The sequence below is a fragment of the Drosophila biarmipes genome, chromosome 2R (assembly GCF_025231255.1).
Source record: "Drosophila biarmipes strain raj3 chromosome 2R, RU_DBia_V1.1, whole genome shotgun sequence".
Taxonomy (NCBI): domain Eukaryota; kingdom Metazoa; phylum Arthropoda; class Insecta; order Diptera; family Drosophilidae; genus Drosophila; species Drosophila biarmipes.
In genome coordinates, this window is record NC_066615.1 from 7,516,049 (window position 1) to 7,539,199 (window position 23,151).

Sequence of the window (23,151 nt, forward strand, 5' to 3'; positions counted from 1 at the left end):
AATTGGCGCTCGTTTCCTGGCCAACAATAACAAATGCCGCACCGCCGCACTTGAACTCTGCCAATGCGCTTTTCGCTGAATATGGGTCTGTCTGTCATTCTGCCAGTCAGCCACTCAGTCAGTCAGTCAGTCAGTTAGGTCCCCAAATATTGGACCATCCCACAAAATCCCCCAAATAGTAAGCGGCCATCGTCTCCCTGGCACAGTGAACACGACCTAACGCAAGGAATTGTTAGTTAAAGGAAAGCTGCTCGGCCTCTCTTCAACTCGAGCACTCTTACAGCGGGCAAAGCTTTTGTGTCCACAATCCTACAAGTTGGAGATGCCGAAAATCGTCTGAGGGTAGGCCCGTTGGGGAATTTCTCGGAAGGGGGAACGTCTTGATTAATGGTTCTCTTTTCAGACAACACCATTTTATTGCGTATAAAATATTTAATTGGAGCACCGGCTTATGAGATGTTGAAGGAGCTTGCTGGTACGTTGTAGAAACCAGATATTATTCTTTCTCAAATAAATTGTATCAGTTTAAGCGCTCACAAAAATGTAATAAGTTTCAGAGGAGATAAGTGTGGGTCCAAGCCCAAGTACCTCCAAAACTTCTAATTAAAAAATAATGTAATACTTTTGTAAATATATGTATATATTTATTTAAAATCAATTATTATATCAACACAATATCGACTCTTTAAATAAAGACCGTCAATTGATTTAAAATATTAAAAAATAAAATTAAACTGTACTATGTACTGTACTAAATATAAGCTTGATACGCACCTTACTCAACAAGGCAAGGTAAATGAAAAGTTCATTCCTTCATTTTGGTTTAGAAATTTTCGTTTCGCTGCCTCTTGTGCTGTGGTAAGTGTTATTCTTAACATTGGTTAACATTTTATAAATGCTTTAAAGCAAACTGTTTATAATAATAATATAATACCGACTAAGTTAAAAAATTTTAAATAATTTGTGATGTGTTTAATTAATAATTAAATAGGTTCATAATTACTCCTCCGATGTAGCTGTAAAGTAGCTGAATGTGCATTTCCGCTCCGTGCTTCGCTGCCACGGAAAGCTTTCTCTCTCGGCATTTCGGCTCAGTTTCGTTTTCATTTCGGAATGTCCATTTCAGTAGTAGTTTTCGCGTCGGCCGCAGCACAACGAGCAAACGGAAACCGGAAACCGGAAACGGAAGTGGAAGTGGAAGTGGAAAGGCAGTGGCTACACAGCGCAGTTTATCGGGCAGAGAACCGAAGGCAGACAACTGACGACTGGCAACTGAGCGCAGTGAAGTGTTTGTTTTCGGCGTTATCAGTGGATGCACGCGGTTCCAGCTCTGATTGTTGGGATCAGGATAGGGTTTGGGCCACTCCGATTCAGAGCAAATCCAGGACCCGGAGGGACGGAGGAGGCTGCGAGCCGGAGAGGCGTGTCACTAGCAGGTGGCTGAGCCGGTTAACCAGAGTCCGACGGCAAAAAGTAAATAAAATCCCACTTGTAAATTGTGTGTCAGTGTACAACTATACAACCTCTGAGAGCTGGATAGCGTGTGTGTTTTTGGGATTTTTGAGTGCGCCGCGAGCTGTTAAAACTTTTGTCTTTACACGCAGAAAAAATGTTTGGTTTTTTATAAAATAAGTTGATCTGTTAATTCAATTTAATTTATTTCATTATTTACTAGAAACTCAAAAAAGCTTCTTTAAGCGTAATTCAAACACTTTAAATTACGGACATGGCTTTAATTTTGTAACACTGAGGTAGAAAACCCTTTTCTTTTCATTGATTCATTTTTATGTCGTGTAATTGTTTGGAATAAATTTACAAAAAAAATCAATTGGTCGGTCCTATAATTAATTTTGAAAAGAGTATATTTTTGTTCTTTGAAATATAAAAATAATTTTGTTCTGTGAATATACTTTCTGTGTATAAAGTTTGCTTTTCACTGTGACACTAGCTCAATTAACTGCGAGAAGTCCCGAGTCCTTTGCGGCTTTTCTCAAGAACGCCGCCGAGTTTTAAGCCAATTAAATTGCGAAAACCAAAAGCGGAAAAGTGAGATGAAAACGCAAATGAAATGAAATGGAAAATGGCCTAATGGACTCTGTCAGCCCTGCCTGCTCACCTCAACCTGAAAAGCAGCACAGCTGTGGCAATTAAAAAGTAATTTTAATGCTCCTGTTCCGTTTGTTTGCGAAAACAAGCAACGAATTTACAATTAACCTGGGTGTTTTTGAATTTTGTGTGGGTTAATTCGCCGCCCTTGCACCGTCGTAAATCTTTTTCATCTTTCATTTCTCAATTTCCCCGTTTCATCTGGGCATTCGAGGCGAAGCGAGTCGCACGTAGTACGTTATTATAAACAAATCGTTTTCCAACAAAGAATCCCACGGGGCAGTGCACACACGCAGCCATAAACATGTAGATATACATCCGCACACTCACCGCAACTAGAACAGGTCAAATGAAAATGAAAATCGGATCGGCGGCAAAACGCCCGGAAAGCGCAATGTTCATTTTAAATTTAAATCCGTCGCAACCACAGTAGCCGCATTGCGTGCATTGCCCCACCATGTGGCAGTGTATCTAGACCGGGTATATGCACCCGATTCTATATGTGCTAGTGTGGTATTTTTGGACCTGCCCGAAGTCGGCGAAATGCCGCAGAGTTTTGACCGATTAAAAATGGAAATTTCTTCATCGCTGAGAGTTGTTTGTGCTCATTAGGCGATTGGTAAATAAACAAAATGGTAGATGAATTTGTAAATGAATGAGAATATTCATTAAAATGAAGAGCGCGGTAGAAAATCAAAACTGTATATAAATCTATCTAAAAGTTCGTAAAAACTTACCCTCCAATCATTCGATCTCCATATATTTATATTTAATTAGCTCAAGTGGGTACTTAGAAACTATAATTTTAAAAAGTAAATACAAGAAATAATAAATAGTACATTACCATTATGTTTTTGAATCCCAATTTGAAAAGTGCTAGCAAAGCATTAATTCCTAGAAATTATTCTGCTTTTGAATTAACTTTTTGTATATGTATCTATTTTAAAGTAACCCATTTTTATTAAAAGGAAATATAATTACAAAGGCGTAAAAACAAAGCGGTTGAAGGACTGTGAAATAAGTAATACTTTTCGTTATTGTATATATTGTTTAAAAGTTTACCGGACCCAGTATAATTGAATGAAACTTTGTTTTTGTTTCTTAACAAGTTCTCTATGCATCTATGGGACACAGATAAATTTGCCAGTTAAACGTTCATTCTTGCAATTATTTTTTTATCAGCTCCCATCCGCGCGAGCTTTAAGCTGAAAGTAGTACTCAATTAAAGCCAACTTTGGCCTACCATTTCGCGCTTAATTTTTTATCATCTTCCTTGGCAGCGTGCATTCCTGCTTCCGCTTTTTTCCCCTCTCATCATGGCCCTTTCTTCAGCCGAGTTGCGGAAAATCTCGCCGAAATTGGAGTCAAGTGTTTTCCCTTATTTTCTCTAGCCTTTCCTTTTTTGTTTTACAGCCAGGACATAATAGCATGGGCCCTCCCATTCTTTCGCCTTCTCTTTCTCTTTACAACGTTGTACACATACACACCGCACTCACACATACAGAAATACATACTGTACACTGTGCGAAATTATTGGTTCTCTGAAAGATGCACAGTGTGTTGCGATTTATTTCCAACTACTTTACATGTATCTAATCTTTTTTAATTTAATTTTCTGAAAACTTTTTATACGTGCAATGAAGAAGAATAAGTTTGATTATATCATCTCTATCATATCGTTTTGTTTAACCATATTTATATATTACAGTTTCATTTTTTGTTATTTAATAGATAACCATTATTTATTGCTTTATTTCTAAGCTTTAAACTTTGGTCATTAAAAGTTGTTGGTATCGAAGAATATATTGGTTGAAGCTTACAAAAATGACACATATTTTCTAGATACAATGAAAAAAGGGGTAGATAATATCAACTCTTTAACTTATTTATTTAACTGCTTGGTTTTTGCATCCTAAAAGGCCCAAATTATTTATTTTATTTCTAGACATTGAACCTTGGCCTTTTAATCTTGTTGATAGCGGGCTTTCAAAAGCATTTTGCTTAATCAAATTCGTTTTTACTGTTTCATATCTACGAAATACATAAAATTATTTATAGCCAGTCTTTATAAAGATACAAATCACTTCATCCTAACTTCGGTAGGGACTCAGATATTACTCATACGCCGTGTTGGCCCACCTGCTACATCATTAGTTCCAGTCCTGTATGCTGTCTTTCGAGCAGTGTGCACCGGTGTAAAAGCCTGAGCGCAGCACATAAGCCTTTCCCCGCTTTCCCCGCCTTTCTCCCTTTCGCCGCTTTTGGCTTTCGGGCTTCGGCTTCAATTGTAGCGGCTAAGTTGACCTTTTTGTTAATAGCGCTCACACAGCGCGCCACACGCGAAAACCAATATGCTGGAATATATGGCAGGGAGCATTGTCTGCGCAGGAATTTGATGTTGGCACAGCTGATTGATTTATTGTCCGCCCGGCTGACAGTCGAGAGTCCGCCAGTTGGCGGCTAAGCCAAACAGTGCCGCCAAATGCCAGGGGAAAGTCTCCGCGCCGCAGTGTATGCAGTATGAAAATAACAAAAAGCGACAAAATTATCAACTGAAGCCGGGAGTGTGTGCCTGTGTGCGTGCGCGTTGTTTGCCCGTGCGCTTGTGTGGGGGAGAAAGTGGTGCGCCTGTGTGCATGTGACGTCGCTATAATTAAGAGCGCTGGCGAAAGCGAAGGCGACAGCCCGTACTAGCCGCCATTTTCATTTTACGATAACTGCTTTCACCTACTTATTTGCCACTGCGGGAATGCATGCACCACTCGCTCCCTAATTTTCACACCGTTCATTTTCCGAGCTCACTTTCCCACCCACCTGTGTCTGTCCGCCGACCATGCGTCACCCCGTTTTATTATTCCCCCGGTCAATTAAAAACTTTCTATTTGAATTTCTAAACTTTACTTCAAATTGGCTTTGTATGAGTATCTGGAAGAGCTTCGCCAGATTTACTTAGATACTTTTATTTTTGTTTGTTCTTAAATTGACTTACTTTTATTAGATTGCTTATAGTTATGCAAACAATAAAAATTATTTTTAAATGGAAATATACTTTATTAAAAATGTAAACTTTATTTTAAATTGTCTTTTCAAGATTTTATTTTAGCCCTCTAAAAACTATTTTACGATTTCTACTAAATTACCTTTTAAATTTTTATATATTAATAATTAATATATTAATAGTTAAAATAATAATTTTAAAATGTTTTTTGAAAAGTGTGTTTGTGTATGTAGTTTATACCTTTATTTATCTCTATAATTTTACTCGACTTTTATTATGGTTTTTATCAATTGCAAAATTTTTATTAATTGAAATGCTGTCATATGTTTTTGAATTTTTTCACATTCGCCTGTTCCATTAAAATCCCCTTAAATATTTAAGCATATGTCATCTCTCTTTGCCTGCTTTTTATTTCACCGCTTTAATGAAATTCTTTCCTTTTGAAATATTTTAAATTTAATTTCTTATTCCAAAAGCTGTCATGTCCCTTTCGTGCAGCTGTGTTGGCTTTACCCCTATATCTTTCCACCATGCGTCATACTTTCACTTTTATTATTCCGCCCTCAAATGAAATACTCCCCTTTGGAATTTTTAAATTTAATTCCTTATTTACTTCGTTTTGCGTTCAAAAATTATCATTTAAATTGCAAAGCGTGTGCTCACTCACTACACATTCTCTCATGGCTGCTGCTATCTTGGCTCCTGCCCCGAAAGCCTCAAGCATGCCGAAGTGTATGCCAAAAGTTCATAAAACTTTTAGGGGTCTTTCAACCGACAAAAATGAGACATAAATGCATAAATTTAATGAGTATCGAGCGGTTGGCACTCGCCGGTCAGGGGGCGGAAGTGAAAGCGGTGGGCGTGGCCGGTTTCAGACTTCAAGATGTGGATAAGAGTGTCCTGGCAGTCAGAGTAATCCCACTTATCTCTGGGCAATGACAGCTGCTAACTAGAGTTATTTACCTAAGTGCAAGGGCTCACTACTCTTGCATAAGGTCAGAAGGTGAATGGGACTGGAGAGCAATTTGATGTATTAAAAGATTATCAGTCACTAGTGCTAATACCCCGGGACATGGCAAACAAAGTCAAGTTTTAACGCCTTTAAATGCCCTAGGCCCCTGGGCTTTGCACTTTTTGTTTGGTAATACTTACAAGAATTTAATAATGCCAGTTCGTTGGAGAAGTGAAACTTCGGCCAACTTTTATGTCGCCCATTCGATCATAATCAACACGTTTAAAGTAATGGCACAGATTTGTAGCCCCCATCAAATGCAGGTCCCCTCAGGACATTTTCTTTTCAAAGTTGGCCATAAAACATTGGACCTTTTTTGTCACAGACGTTTGATGGCAATTCTCTCAATTGGTTTTCCGAAAAGTGAGTTCTGTAAAGGTCCTCGGTGTGCCGTAATTCTTTAGAGCGCCAATAAAAGAAAATGTTGCAGCATGTTATTGGTTTACTTGCGTGAAAAGCGCAAAATCAGCGCAAACGAGGCCAATAAACGAGTTAAAAAAGGCAGCACCGCCAACAGGTTGAAAACTATTTGAGGATGGCAGGGCAAAGCTGGCCAAAACACGGACCGCACATGTTAACCACATAGTTTCCAGTCGTGCATGCTAATCGAAAATCCTAAAACACAAAGGGAAAATTCCCACAAAACACACACGCATGATCGGGGCAATCCGCAAATTGAATTGTCTGCTGCAGATGAGGCATGGATTGAATATGGGATATGGCATTATGCATGGCACACAACACTTGTTAGGCGGGGTTAGTTTCGGGTGTGTATTTCGGGTAAGCTCGCCCCACACGGCGTATGCGCAATGCCAATTAAAACCGAAAGCCCGGCCCCAGAAAGTATGCAGCACATAATGTAATTGGCTTTCGCCTCGTGTCTGCTTTCTTTCGCTTCGATCCTGCTAATGAATAACGAATGAGCCGTGCTCGCTTAATTGTGATTGAGTTGAGAACACAGCTCATTATAATTAATGTTGCACACACACACATTATAGTTTTTGCACAAATATATGCGCATATTTTGCCGCAGGCCATTAATGCCATTCTGATTTATTGCAGCCTCCTCTCAGCCAAAAAACCGAAACAAAAAACACTGGCCCATAATTAACCGCATGCCGCAAGCCCCACCGAGAAAGGCAAACACCGAAATCAAAACACAGAGAATCGCTAAGGGGAAAGAGCAACGGTGGCGTAAAATGCGGCCTAAGTGCTTTGGCAATTATGCCAAAATTGTTAACAAAATACGAAATGTACCCAACTAAGTAACAGCGACAGCAGGAAGCCGCAGGAGTTACAAAGGACCCAAGGATAGGCGACGACAGGTGGCAGGCGGTCGCCTTGGAGGACCTCTCCTTCGATTCACTTGGTACATAGTTCGGCCTGGGGCCCCGAAACCTACCCTTCGATTGTCGAAAAGCAACAGAGCTCAAGACCCATTCCCGAGCCCAAATTGAAACCTCAATAGAAAACAACACAGAGAAAGGAAGCAGTAACAAAAACTCACTTGGGCTGCCATCCAAATCAACGGCTGTCAGACAAAAAGTCGCTTTTTATTGATTTTTATAGGGCCAAGCAAGCGGGAAACACCAAAAAGCAATGAACAGCAAAGAATAATAACACAAAGCCGCAGAGAAGTCGAAACAAAATACAAATACAAATACGAATAAAATAAAAACAAAAAGTGAACGCAATGTGAATAATTCCCCAGTTGAGCAGAGGCGAGCACGAAACGGAAAAACTGTTGCCCCGCCTCCCCAGCCAACCCGTTTTCCCCAATTTCCCCGTTTCCCCCGAACCACCATCGGGACCCCCGACTTATAGTATATCAATACACCATACTATCGGAGCGTTCATCAAATGCGATTCAATTCGATGACGATTCAAACGGGAGACACCGCAGAGACGGGCGCACACGGAGCCCCATAAAAATGTGTTATAAAAATATACACGCATAAATTCCTCCTCCTCCTGCCGTCCAGCACAAGGACACAGCTATACATCTCCACCCATTCGGGCGAAATTTAATGCAAATGTCATTGACAAAGTCAATTAGCAGGGAGCCAACGAAACGAGCGGAGCATCTGCATCTGCACAATTGAAGATTCGAGAACTGATCAGGGGAAGTACACAAGAACAAGACGAGGGAGTGCGGGATCAAAAGCAAGACTGATTTTAGTTTAGTTAGATTATGTTAAACAACCAAAGAGGGCACAACTAAAGCTGCAACGAACAGGCCAAGTGGAAAGCGTAGCAAAGAGGAAAAGCACCCATAGGGAAAACCGAGGAAAATAGAAAAGCAGCAACAAAGCGGCTAAGACAACAAAGGCAACGACATCCAGCAAAGGCAACCGGGTCCATTCGAAAGCATGTTTGTGTTCATAGTTGTGCTGTTCGTCAACGCTTGCCTAGCGGGTAAGTACCCATGTCCCGAGTTCCAGAATTTAGGGTTCCCAAGCCCCACAGTCGTAATAATTTGGAGCAACACTGTAGGGCCCTTTGCCACCTTAAGCAGTTCAAACTGTTGCCAATAACAATAGTTTTTTACCCGAACTCAGGAGGGGCTTCATCCATAGTTTTACTTTTCGGCTGGTTCGCGCACACTTTACGAATTTTGTCGAGTGCCGAACAGCTAGACAACCCCTCTAGCTTGAGTTTATATTTAGATATGTCTACAAAATATAAATAATCCTTAGGTAAGGAGCAAGAGCGACTAGCAAAACAGGTCACACGATTAGATAGCCTACTGGGCTAGAACCTGTCTAGAATGTAATACTTCAAGATGTCCTCATAAATCTCATATTTCTTTGTTGCTTTCTATCTTTATCTTCCTTTCAAAGGAAGTGCCTTAAGTGCCTTACTTTCTCACGCCGCAATTTATTGATACAGCTTGGCCAATGAAAATTAAATATTCATTTGCCATAAATAAATTCCGCCACTTAATGGTGGAAATGAATTTAGGCCATACGTCAAGGCAAATAAAAGCATTAATCAACATTATGTTCTCGACGCAGATAGCAATTCTTAATATTTTCATTTCAATGAAAACAATTTTCTTTAAGGAGGGGTCAAGGCTTGTTAGTATTTGCTTTAAAGAAAAAATTCTCCCCCAAATAATGTTTAAAAGTATGTTATATGTTGTATTAGATAAGAAATGTGGTTTATCTAAACGAAAATCAACAGAAGGTCAACTGTATAAATCATTTTAGTTTAAAAAGCAAATATAATAGGTAAATGATAGATTGTTATATATTAAATTAAAAATACACCTCCATCTGATCAATTGATAACAGATTGACAGCTAAATCAGTGGTATTCTTCTTTGAGGGTCGAGAAATCTGCAAGAAAATCCGCAAAGCTCCGAATTTTATGACACAACTGAGGGGCTGACGTCCTTACGGTACGGCCAAGCCAAATCCTTTAATCCCCCAGACCAATAAACTTGGCTAGTGCCCATGAATTACAATGTATAATACATATACCGCAAGCGCTTACAGGATAATAGCATAATAACAAGCAATTATCGTTATAATAGGCACCATTCCGGCTACGCCGGAGAACATAACCGTTACGTTCCTGACGCCCACGGCGGTCCGAGTGTCGTGGCAGACGCAAATCGATCTGAAGGCACATCCCATCGAGAAGTACATCGTGACGTACAAGCCGACGGATGACAGGTAGGTACCACTAACAAAGCTAGAACTCAATCCGCCGGCCACTTGACTGACTAAATGACGGCAAAGCACACTTACTTACCATTCGACTGACGGGTCTGCAGGGGGTATCCGAGGTTCGGGGGTATCGAGTGCACGGCGAGAAAACCCGTGTGGAAGTGTCATTGGGCTTTCTCATATTACTAAGTTCGGGGCTATAGCTGCGCAGAAATAATTATATATGCTATAGGTACATAATGTTTTCATACTTCTACTTGATTGATGTTTATTTAGGTATCAAATATTTGTTGTGAACAAAAGTGTATGTGCCCATTTTATAATCATTATATTATATATCATTTGCCTTATCAGACTCATACAAACAGAAAGAATATTAAGACATTAAAGCAGACGAAGTTACCCAGAACAGAAAACAGAAGCTTGGTAAATCCAACACACTTCTTAAACCGTTCTGATGATTATTAACATTAAATCTACAGAGCCCTTTGTAGCAGCTCAAAAGAAGATGTATAGGTAAAAATCAGCCCCGGCTAAATTACCGGACTTTCCCCGCGTGTAAAGCAATTGCAATTGCATTTATGCAGAACACAAGGGAAGAGCAGAAAGAACTCTGCCTGCAGCTGACGGCCCCCGAGTGGGTGGGGGTCAAAAACCCAGGGGCTGGGGCGTCGATGGGCCGGGGGCGTGGCAACGGTCAGTCAAGAGCACTGTCTGCGCGCACTGTGGGTGTGCGCCCGTTTGAGGCCCGGAACTTGGCCATGAGCTAAATAGCGGGCCAAGTTGAAGTAAACCAGGGGAGTGGGCGGGAAAGCCCCCACAACACGAAAACGGGAAACTTGAGGCCAAATTGACCGCGAGTGCAGGCCAAAAGAAAAACAAAAGCCGCGTGTACTTGTAGTCAAGTTATTTAAAACAAAGGCGAAAATGCGAGTTTGGTACACAAAGCACACAAAGCCGAGTTCCCTGGAATTACAGCCCAGTTTCCCCAACTCGAACCACCAGCTGCCCAATAAGAAATTCAAATTATGCTTACAGGAACTTTTATATATTCCTAAAATCTCATATTTAAAACCCAAAGAGATTGAGTGCTCGGTTAGCCATTTTCTGTATCCAGATTGGCAACAAAATGAAATTATAGTTTTCAAGCGGACCTTGTTACAAACCATTTTCTGAGATATATTTGCAATGGAAATACAAATTAAAGTTCTGAAAACACGAATATGTTTTTATACTTTTTAAATTGGTTTCAATGAAGTTTACATTACATTTTACTGCAATTCCAATTTTAGTTTACAAAGTTTAGTTTAGATACAAACAGGGATTAGTGTTTCTTGAAAACTTTAAAATAGATGCAGTGACTGGAAATCCCTTCTAATAAAAAATTATAATTTATTTACCAATTTTACAACGGGAGCATAAAGCCATTTACCATAAGGAAGCAGCCACCATAAGGTAGTTGGAAAGTTTAAGAATGTTGAACGTTATTGCCACTCAATTAGGTTCGATTTCCGAAGAACTCGAGCTGAGAAAAGTTCGAGTTGGCCAAGTTTGCCTGTATATAGGGCTTGGCATTCCAGCCATACTCACAGCTCGTGTGCTCATGTGCACACATATGTCAGGGACTTTGCGACCGTGCCAGTTTCGGTTAACTCTCTTGGCAATATTCTTGATGATTTACCGAAATAATGCAGACCAGCTGCAGCTGTCTTGCCTGCAATACACCATCTTAGCAGCCCCATTTGCATTGCCACCTCCACACGTCCCATCCCCGCTGATTGCTATTTCTCATCGCCGTGTTGGCTGCGTGGCAACCGGAAGAGCAGCCACTGCCCCGCACACTGGAAACAAATATGTAAGCCTTTAACTTTCTGTTATTGCTTGTCTTTTAAAGACGTTAATTCCTTTATCCACCCAAAAGACCTAACTACCAATTGCGTTAGATGCTATTACTGTTTCACTCTAGTTATAGCATTTATTATTTTAATACATTTTCTTAATAAAATAAAGTTGTAATTCGGTTGGGAAAGGTTTTTACAGTTCCCTTTCTCAAAAATAATCTTTTTAAAAACTATTACTGTAATTCCTAGTATTATCCAACAGTGCCATTGAAATCATAGGAATTAGAAAATATTTTTAAATTTCACGCTGTCTAAAAGTATGCAACAATATATTTTCAACTCACGAGTACAATGATTCACTCAGAAAGACGACTGTCATTGCATACTTTTAAAAACTACATTTAAATGTAATTTCAGAACCCAGAGATTTCAGTGGCACTCCCAATTCGATTAGTGAAGTTCATAAATATTTCTTTAACATTTTCATGTTAGTTTATTTCAAAATTCGGCTGAAAGTAAATCCCTTCTTTTGATGCAACCTTAGAATGCATGTTTCGCAGTGTGCCTGGATGGGCCGCATGGCTTGCATATTTCGCCAACAAACTAAGCACTTCCGCTCCGTGTTGGCCAAGTCAAGTCCAAGTGGTCGGGTCTGTTGGCCCGTTCGCGCTGAAATGGAATGCCGTCCGTGTAATAAGTTAAGTGCTCGGCTTTGTGCTTTTCTGCCTTTTGACTGCAGTCCGCTGCCGACTGTTGGCCAAGGTGCTTTTTCTCCTTTTTCAATTTAATGGCCCTTGTTGCGTGAGTGTGTGTGTGTGTTGGCCGCTTTCCGTGGGCTCTTGGCTGCATGAGCGTGTTTTGTCTTTTACTGCCCGCCATTCCAATGCTAAGCCCACTCCTGCCCCGCAGTTCTATAAAGTTCACGCCTATGTCAAAAATTTTATTACAAAGCTTGGACCCCGGCTCGTGGTGTTCTTCTTATTTCGGTAGTTGCTTCGTTCGCTTGGTCATTATTTATTAGTCAGTTTGTTTTTAATTTTTGTGTTACTTTCCTATCGATTTTTGTTGTATTACATACTTCCGACTGCCAGTCATTATGGTGGGCGGTTGGCGGTTGGGCCTGGGTTTCCCTGGGCTCTGTCTTCCTGCCGTTTTTCGAGTAAATTGTGCCCGTGAATAATGTATGATCTGTACATAGACACGTTGAGTGGGCTCGGGCTTTGGCTTAGGCATTAGCCTGCGCCTCGCCTTGGGCTCGAGCTCCCCGAGTGGATAGACTTTTGTCCTAGACGTTTCAGACAGGTACACAGATATGGCCAAGCACACGGCGGTGTGCACATGACCGTGCACTGGGAGAATTTCTACGGCTTTATAGGCCTATCCTTATTTGTAAAATTATTGTTGGTTTTTAATTTAAGTATGTCTAAATAATAATTATTTCATTAGAAAAATGTTTAAAATGTTTTATGCTTAAATAAAAAATAAAAAGAGATGTTTACTTTATTGATTGTAACGTCTGACTTTAATTATTTTAACTGTTTTAATCCGAATAAAAAATGTAGAACTATGTATTTAATAGTAGAATACATAATTTATCCATACATATATAGTGGTTTTCCAAAATTGTTACGCTAGTGCTATTCGAAACTTCTTAACTTGCTTTCTAATAAGATGTTTAAACTTTTTTAAGGAGTACCTACTCTCCAAACAAATGTTCGAAGGGGAATGACTAAAATATAAATAAAACAACATTTGGTACACATTTTTTCTGATAGCCCCAGTACTTTCTCTCACTGCACCATGCATGCTCCAAATTGCTAAGTGGATTTATGAAATTCTTGACGAACAATGAGTGGCTTTGTGGGGGATGGAGTCCGATACGTCCAAGCATGTCAAGCACCATCAATAACAATAATAATTAATAACAATTACTGTCCCAGTGGCGAGAGGCGTAAAAAGGGGCGGGGCGCAGGACATGTGCTCATTCTGACAAGGAGGTCGACGGCGGAGAGTCGGGAAGCCCCGATCAATAGGCTGCCCTGTTCTAGATTTTATTTATTATTGTTATCTGCGTTTAAGAGCCAATTTGACATTATTAAAACTGAAATGTCAAGGCCCGTCCGAAGGGTATATATAGCCACAGTTGCTGTGTAATGGCTAAGCGGATGAGATTTGTGAGTGCCTCCAGCTGGGCTGAGTGTCGTTCTCTGTTCTCTGCGATGACGACATAAATTTTCCAGTACAAGCCATAAAAGTGCACAGGCCGCAGTAACAGCAAATGAAAATCGAACCGAGAGCATAGGGCGAGCATATCGCAAACCTGATTTGTATACTCGTATTTCATATAAGGCATACTCTCGACAAATAAGCATGCTCTGTGCTTTCGCCGAGGAATTCGAGTGTTTACACTCGGTTTTTCCTTGGAAGTTATCCATCGCTCATCGAACATTGATGCCCTGTCCAATGGGGCGTATGCGTATTTTTAATTGAATTCTTAACTAATGCAAATGGGAAGGCAGAACGATTGTCACGAGGCTCCTGGCTGTCGAGCAAACAAAAATGTTACTTACATCCGGGGGAACACGGGCTGGCTGAAAGTAAAGCCCATGGACGTCATAAGTTATTAACTAAGCCAGAAACCCCGGTTGGCTGGCTGTCGTGCGAGTACACATTTGTATATTTTGTATGACATATTGTATGCATTTTGCGAAGTTTGAGTAACGAATGCGAAAGTTGCTGCTGCCCTGCAAGCTAATTGTTTATTTATCAGGCCGGAGCGAACCGGATAAGGCCACAAAAGGGGACATTAAAAAAGTAGAAAGGAAAAGCCCACCGAATTGCATATCCGACCATATTTCTGAATATCAAATGACTCAGAGCCCCCAATCAGGCCGTAAAGAGAGAGGAAAAGCGGCGAGAAAATTAGAAACTTCCTTCCTACCACCGCGCGGAAATTCGCTTGCATTTCTTATGGCCAGTCGAAAAGGGCAAGGGATCCACCCAGAAAAATACCCCTAAATTGGAGCCGTGGCGTGAGCTTAAATTGTGTATAATAAGCGGCTTCCTTGCTGGATTTAATGCCAAAGAGTCGGAAAAGCGGGGCGAGAAAGCGGCATTAAATTTGATTTTCCCCGGGCGTCACCGCATGATAAAAACTTTAACGGCGTAACTTTAGACTTCGCCTGGCGCCGTCACATATGGCGGATCGGATGGGATCGCCCGGTGGACTTCTCATGTTTGTCCAAGTTGGCCCAATTCCAGTTGCCCTACGGCCAATCGGGTCTATCGGCCGCCTGTAAATGGATGTGACACATGTGGCTAATCAATTATTCAGCCGCCGGCGCGAGCGAAATGAGAAGAGTTTTTGCCGACCAGCCAGATGTAAATTCACAATGAGCCGTGAAAGCCCGCTTATGTCCTCAATGCGCATCAATTGGCAGGTCGGTAGAGCTCAGGAATCCAGGTGTTTTTCATCGCTTATCCCTACCTTTTTAAGGCAGCTTTCAGAGCCATGAAAGCGAAGATTTGTATTTGATTTTACAGTTTGCTGTACAGTCTTACTTTAATGCAGGACCGCATGTGTCTATCTCTGGGTTTTCTATCCACTTGATTCTAGTTAGTAGCTACCTTATTGGGAGTGATTTATATCGCTTGTTAAATCGGATATGATTAAATAAAATATACAGGCCTTTCGCCCTTTCCCGAGGAGGCCCTGAACAATGTTGTTTAATTATGTGAATATTGATTAGATCAGCAGTAACTAGCTTGTATGCCACTTATTGACGCAGGTGAGGTAGATTAATGCAAATAAAACATAATTCCTTTAACCCATAAAATAAGGTTAGGCTTTACTTCAAGTTTATTTTTAAATTAAAATTTGTAGCTATGATTTTCTGGCTTTAGAAACCTTCTTTTTAACCAATTTTAATGGGCTATTTGCAAAACTTCGTAATTATCGTGTCAAATACTTCTGGAATGCATTGCTCCACATGAAGAGCATTATTACAGCGACCAACCGACATTGTTTACCCGTGTTTTGTTTTTTCAACATTTACGTTTGCTTGCTCGGCGTGCTTTTGCTTCGACTGCTGGCGAAATGCGGGACACTTCTGCTTTCTGTTTGGACATCGGTTCCACTGGGGGCCATTGGGCGGGACTGAGGGTCTGTGGGGGCCTGTGTTTGTTACATGTATGAATAATGAATCATTTGTCAGGCGCTTGTAGTGTTGCTACAGTGGCCGCAGTAATAGAAGCCGGTGCACAAAGGCCAGAAGTCTGGGCCACTTCTCCGGCCCCACGCACTCGCCACAGGATTTCCATCAGGATCTTGGCGCCGCTGGTGGTGGGCTGGTGGCTGGCGGGTAATGTGAGCTCAATTGGCAAATCTAGGACATGTTTGGTAACTGCGCTGCGAGAAAGTGACAAAGTGAAATATTGGCCAATGCTGTAATTACCAACACGGACCGGCCTCATATTTCACGACCGGAACGTTGTAGTTTGTTCAATTAGCACACACACACTCGCACACACTCACGACTGCACAGTCCGCCCGAAACACCTCCCAACTCCCCCTTAGCTGCCGTTCGAGGGTGGTAATTGAATTAATTTAAGTTACAGGGTTGTACAGGACGTCGCCGGCAGCAGCGAGGCCATTGTCCTGGATCGCCTGCTGCCCAGCACACAGTACTCCCTCGTTGTGACGGCCATCTGGCAGGGCAAGAAGTACCGCAGTCGCGGGCAGATCAAGTTCAGGACGCTGGGTGAGTATCCCGTGGATTCGGCTCTCACAAATGCCCATCATCGTTTGATGTCTCCACCCCCAAAGATCTGCCCAAGAACACCTCACAGCAGGACTTCCCGCCGGGTATCTACGGGAGCAACGGTGCTCGCAACGGAAGCGCAAACTCCAGCGTCTTCGGCGAGGATGTGACCTCCACGGCCACCAACACCCTGACGCATGGCACAACCAGGGAACTGCCCACTGTAAGCCCTAAATTTTGAGTATTGATTTACAAGTTTCTTTTTAAAACACAGTAAAGGGGTGAAAGTTTCTAATTAGAACTTAAGAAAAACTTTAATACGATAAGAGCAAACTCGAAGAAGCGCTGATGGCTTTACCAAAAAGGGATTATTAGAGATGTTTCGAGGATTTTTAGTAACATAGAAGATAAAATATATAGATTTCACTTCTACACATAAATTCACATTACTTTTTGCGCACAGTAAACTACATAAATTATAAGTAAAGAGAAGGAATAACCCTACATATCTTTGTTTTGCCCATGCAGATTCGAGGCGTGGAGATCGGCATTGTGCTGATCGTGCTGATGGTCTGGGCCGGGGCCATCGCCTTGTTCTTCAACCGGTGGGGCAAGATCCGGATGCTGCTGCCCTACCAGCCGGACTACAAGCACGAGCAGCTGAAGGTGCCGGGCACGGGGGTCTGCAGTGCCAGCGGATGCAACGGACAGCACTCGCACCAGGTGAGTTCCGCAGAGGGTGACCCAATCCCAATACCAATCCCAGTCCCAGTCCCGATTTCGGTCGGGGAGGTGGGGATGATGGTTGTGCGGGTTTCTAGGACTACTCGGAGCGCTGAGCGTTTGGATTTTCGCGAAGGAACTTATCTCTGTTTCGTTTTTGTTATGCTTCATTTTTAGAACCTACACCCCGATTTCTTTGTCAAGGTATTCAAAAACAACAAATTCTTCCAACTACTTATATACGAAACAAACAAAAATATCTTTGCATTTATTCGCTTTTTTCTATGCATCAATTCAAGTAAATATTCGACTCTTATTGAACACAGTTTCCTTTTTAATCCTTGCACAGCCCCGCCCAACCCCTTAAATAAAGACTGAATAACCGGTTCCAAGCTTTTCCGAGAATGGCTCTGTTCTAGAAATTTATTGAAAACGCTTTTCTATCAATGAAGTTCCTACTTCCCTAGAGAATCGCAGTGGTCCGTTCGAGAATTATAAAGTGGGGGTCTAAAAATTAATTCTTCCCTGTAGAAATCAGACCTTTCGACTTTTAATTCTTATGATTTGCTTACTAAGACAGCACCTGCTAGTTTTGCATCTATTTCAGCTTTCTTTTCCGTAGGCTTATGGCACTAGTTCTCGGGGCATACTCTCTAGATTCAATCTATGGCATGTCCTTTGGCCCTTCTGAAGAGTATGATATCTTCGGCCCGCCGGAGTCAACTAGCGATCCCACCTAGACTCATTGAGCTCAGGATGCGATATGCATATGAGAGCACTTCTAATTTATAACGCGTACTATCCACATTCCATAGATATACAGTCGAACTCTTCTTAAGTACAAACATAAATAAATCAAATTGATCATATTAAGCTATTGCAAAACTTGGTTTTTATATGAACCATTTCTAAAATCACTTGTCAATTTCAACAAATCTAGTCCCTTCTGGTTAGAAGACATTTTTAGCCTTTGCATTTTATATCATTTAAAATCCACAATTTTACTGGCCACTTAGTGGCTAGAGAAGTTCGCCTGTATTTTAATGCATTTAGCGGTTTTGGTTTTGAGCTTCGCTGTTCAGGTGGGTGCTTTCCCGAGATCTCACTGACGAAACGTTCCCTACTTTCACTTCGCTCTCGCCTGCTGATCTTGTTCCCGCTCCTGATCCTGCTCCTGCTTCCGATCGCTGGTCTGTGGCCCACAAATCAGTGCTTGCCGCGGTGCGAGGGCTGCGGTATCTTCGACCGCTGCTTTCAGTACCCGCGGCGGGAGCTGGAGCGCGACTGCGGCTGCCAGTTTGCCCTGCTCCACAAGGCGGATGTGGAGAGCTAGCAACCAGCGCACCGCGAAGCCTCCTCGGCGGCAGTGAGTGCTGCGTCCAGCCACGGACATGGCCATAGCCATGGCACTCCGGTGAACACCTATGTCCGCGGCCCCAGCGTCGATAATCAGTCGATTGTGGGCGCCAATGTGCTGGAGAACGTGGACAGCCCGGAGCGGGTGGACGACAACATCGAGGTGGAGGGCGACGAGGTCCCGGACAAGGATCAGGAGGATCAGCAGCTGCTGCAGCAGCGGGAGAAAGAGCCCGTCCACCGCATACTGCCACTGCAGGCGGCGGGCGCCATGAAGCAGCGTAGGTTCGCCCAGCAGCGCGGCATCCTCAAGAACTCGCAGGAGCGCACCTTTGTCGAGGAGGACGAGGTGCTGGAGGCCAAGAAGCAGCTGATATTGCGTCGTCGCCGGCTGTTTAGCCACTACAGGCAGTACGACCAGTGGCGCCGGCGGCAGTTTAGCTACGACCCCAGCTACTTTCGCCCGCCTCTGTTGCCGCCTCGAGCGCTGGCATACGCTGATCACCAGCTGGGGACCACCACGGATGCGGCCGCGTCCGCCAGTGCCGGGCGAAGGAGGCGCCAGTACCGGAGGCAGTACTCCTGCGCGGATCGGTCGCGGGAGGGATCGCACGACAGCCGCGGCTCGTCGACCATGCAGCTCCAGCTGCAGAAGTACCACAGCATGGTGGCCAGCGACACCATCCACACCGAGTCGTCGGTGCTCAACCACAGCAACTACAGCGAGCCGGCCAGCGTAAGTCAGCCAGCTAGTGTTGGGCGGAGCGAAGATAAAACGCAGTGGTTCACCTTGGCGAGGGAAGAAGTCATCCTCACACACTTTATTTTAGATATGTTCTTTTCTCTTTTTTGAGTAGTTAATGTAGGGCAAACTATGTTAGCGTGCCAGTAGGAGCTATATTTTTCACTCATACGCAATGTTTACCTTTGTAGAGAAGTATTGCAATTATACTTGCCTTCTTTAATTATATTAGCTTTCGTAGAAAATACATCTAAAAAATATAAAAAAATTTGTAATTTTTTTTAAATGTTAAATGAGTTTTGACTTTGCTTACTTGTCGAATGAGTGTTTTTAAACGAACTTTAAACTGACATCTTCTTAGTCATTTAAAACTATTTTTTGAAAAAAGTGGTTAATTTTCGATTTAACATTTTTGTTGAATTCTAAGTTTCTTTCTTTATTTTCTAAAACAAGTGCTAACTGTTGCCCGCATGCTTAGTCGCATAAAATGTTATTATAAACTAAGTTTCAGTTAAAAACAGTGAAAATAAATGAAATTTAGATAAGGCTTTTCAAATAATTGTTTTCTTTATTTATTATGCCTTTAATTTAACTTATTTATTTGTTTTTCTTCCATGGATAAATGTTAACCAATACTGTTTTTATCTGATAGCCTCAATGGCTACCTTTTCACCATTGCCTTTATTGTTTTATATATTTTCCTTTTAATAGTTCAATTAAATCATTTAACTTACTCACCGTCGATTTCACTTTGTTTATCTTCCATTAAAAATTTGTAAATCATGTTTACAACTTATGTACGACTCCACTTATTTTGTTATTTACTTAATGATATTGATTCAATTATATCATCATTGAAGGCAACATACGCCCTTCCCCGGCTTAAATTGTTTCTAATGGGGCACTCCGTTCCCTCGCCAAAGTTCGAACCACCACTTTGTCCCCCAAAGAGAGCAGGGAGCTCCAACACTGGCCCCCAGCACATGCAGATGCCGCTTGTGGAGCACCGTGCACTTGGTTTTGCTTGGAGTTCGAGTTCCGTTTGCGTTCGATTGCCGGGTCCACTTCAGATTGCAGGCCGGAGCACCAAATCGCACCTCTCACCCATCAATCTTAATCACCTTGTACAGAACTTGCAGCTACCTCCTCCGCAGGATGGAAATGGCCCGCACCCGCTCACTTCTCTCACAGCAAAAACACAAATCGCAATCCGCATCCGCTTGAGTCCCGGCTTCGTGTCCTGTCCTCCAGTAGTGGTTTGTAGCCGGGTAGATTGTCCTCGCTTTTCGCTTGCTCCTGTTCGTGTTGTGGGTCCTGTTTTGGCGGGAGGTCCTCTAAGCGGGCCTGTGTGTTGTGCGTGTGAATCCCCTCGGAACTGTCCGCTCTACCGCCTCCTCTCTATCTCTTTCTATCTCTCTTCCCTCTCTCTATTACTCTGCTCCGTTGCGGAACGCAGTTCGACAGCAGTGAATGTGCCCACCCACCGTTGCACTGCAATAGTCGCGTAAGCAATGGCCCGAGGACGCGGCAACGCAGGCGGAGATCCTTACTAACGCACCTTCCATTGCAGCACATCCACATGCTGGCCGAGGAGCACTCCACCTCCATCTCGGAGCGCTGCACCCGCAGCCGGATCAACTCGGCCATATTCGTGTCCTCGGAGGGGCGCGGCTTCGACTCCATCGAGTTCCTGCGCCGCCACGGCTCCCAGAGCGTCCTCTGCAGGAAGGCCAAGAGCGCCGAGAACATCACGGACAACGGTCGACGGGTGAGTCCCCACCTACAAAGGGTCTATACAGTAATATAATAGAGTTTTCATTTCTAACAATATATTCATATAACAAATTTATAAAGTAAAAAAAAGAAAAAGAAAAAAAAGAATAATTTTAATTAATATAAAAGTATCTTTAAGTTGTTTGCGTTATTAGACGCATTTTTCAAGTGATCATAACCATTTAAGGCAATACGACACCTGCTTAGGATTCGACTTGTTAACCTTTGGAGTATCTTTTTCATATGTATGCTGTTCCTGCACATCTAAGTTTTAAAGACCTGTTTTGGTGAACTTTTTTAATAGTTCTAGTATGTTTTGAGAATTTTATGAAGGCTTCTTTTTAGGAAATGGTCGAATAGACAGAATATCCTACATGATGGGGTCGGCAATGGCTTACTTCACATGCATATATTTTTTACCATCCGAAAAATAAAACCAAAATATAAATAATATCTTAACACTCCATTTTACAGAGGAGCCTGCGACCCTGGCGCACCGACGACGACTCCTGTAAGCAGCAGCACCTCTCGCAGGACAGCAACGACATCGAGCTGAAGGAGTGCGGCGGCGCTGGTGGAGAGCTGCTCCGGCTGCCGGTCATCCACGATGGCAAGCAGTCGCCCACGGCCGTGACTAGTCTGCTGGCGCGATCGGCGGCCATAACCACGGCCAACATGATTGTGGGCAGCATTTCGCTGGAGGCACCGCCACCCTACATGCAGGACGACGAGGGCGATACGTTGTCCACGGCGGCCCTCATCCACAGCGATGCGGCGGCCGTGGTCCACGAATCCCAGGACTCGGCGGAGACGGTGGAGGAGCTGGTCCATGTGCCGCTCCTGGCCAGTGCCACGGCCACGGCCAGCGTGTCGGCCTCCTCCTCGCCCAGCATCGCCATCGAGGCCAAGCCGCGGGTCCTGGTGCACCAGCGATCCTCGACCGCCTCCTCCTCGCCGCACAGCAGCCCCAAGAACCTGGGCCTGGGACTCAAGATCATCAAGCCCAAGATCAGTGCCGTGCCAATGGTTTCCGTATCCGGTCCCTCGCCGCCCATCGAGAAGCCACCGCTGGCCGAGTGCTTGTAACAAATGGCAGCCGAAACATTTATCTAAGCTCGCGCTCAAGGCAACTGGACCCATGGATCCCGGACAGCCCTTACAAACCCACTAGTCCCAGACAAAACCCAATCCAAATCCTTCTTTAACGTTCTACGATGAGAGAGTTGTGATGGAGAAAGTGTGCCAGCTGCTCAAATAAGTGTTTCGGTGAGAGGCTCTAGGAGGCAGGATGCTAAAGGAAAGTGCAAGGACGAGATGTAGTAATAGGATAGAAACAAAAAGATATTGTACCAATGGTCATCACCAGGCAAGGAAAGCTTTGTATATTCAACAACGACTGAAGTATACACATATGTACATTATAAACGAGAACAATGGTATCCTGTAGCACTTTTTAAGTCGATTATTGTGTACGTGTGTATACATACCTACTAACTGATAAATCAGCTTTAACAACAAATGAGTAAACTATCAGGCTTTAATATTACGATGATGAATTTCTGGTTTAACCTAGTTCGTAGACTCACCTAGCTGTTGAAACAAGTAAATCAATTCTCTTTAATTGTTCTCCTATACATATAGCCAAAAAGTCAGACCACTTGGGCACCACAACTGTTATACACGCGATCTATATAGATTTACTATATATATATTTATACACCCAGTAAAATTACGTGCTAGTACGTGCGATTCAGAGCCCCGCAAGAATGGAAAGGGTCCAGAAAGATTAATTATTTCAACACTTCTAAACGCTCAGTAGCTCATTAGATATGTACCCAAAGACTCGCTTCGAAAAAAGTAAGGAACTCTGAGATTCATGCCGGGCTCTGTTTCGCGCCTTAGAGGTATTCGGACACATGCTATACACTTAACTTTTAACCTTAAGATGATGAAATCACATAGTCCAAATGTTACTCGCTAGCATATCAGACACTCTACTGTACCCACGACCAAAACGAAACGTTTGAAACTGTAAACTAGTCCGTAATTAGCCGTAAGCATCCTGTTACCAAAATATTTAGTAGATGTAGTTATCGTCCAGTAAGTGCCCTGGATGACTTCAGAGTGTTTTTAAAACCAGATTCTTACATGTACTCCGTGTAGGTGTTT

General features: G+C 42.8%; 1 protein-coding gene across 5 annotated transcripts; it reads left to right on the top strand.

The window, feature by feature from the left end:
• Positions 1 to 1,147: 1,147 nt before the first annotated feature.
• On the top strand, positions 1,148 to 22,130 carry LOC108026756 (uncharacterized). 5 transcript variants are annotated; one of them, XM_017097889.3, is made up of 9 exons: positions 1,148 to 1,473; positions 7,179 to 8,531; positions 9,652 to 9,793; positions 16,240 to 16,388; positions 16,454 to 16,611; positions 16,917 to 17,111; positions 20,666 to 20,713; positions 20,780 to 20,977; positions 21,457 to 22,130. In XM_017097889.3, exons 2-9 carry the CDS (start codon positions 8,486 to 8,488, stop codon positions 22,066 to 22,068), a joined length of 1,548 nt encoding a protein of 515 aa, XP_016953378.1. In that variant the 5' UTR covers positions 1,148 to 1,473; positions 7,179 to 8,485; the 3' UTR covers positions 22,069 to 22,130. The 5 variants fall into 5 exon arrangements, with proteins under 5 accessions (XP_016953378.1, XP_016953379.1, XP_016953380.1 ...); XM_017097890.3 differs by having other exon boundaries at positions 16,246 to 16,388; XM_017097891.3 differs by lacking the exon at positions 20,666 to 20,713.
• The last annotated feature ends 1,021 nt before the right edge of the window (positions 22,131 to 23,151 follow it).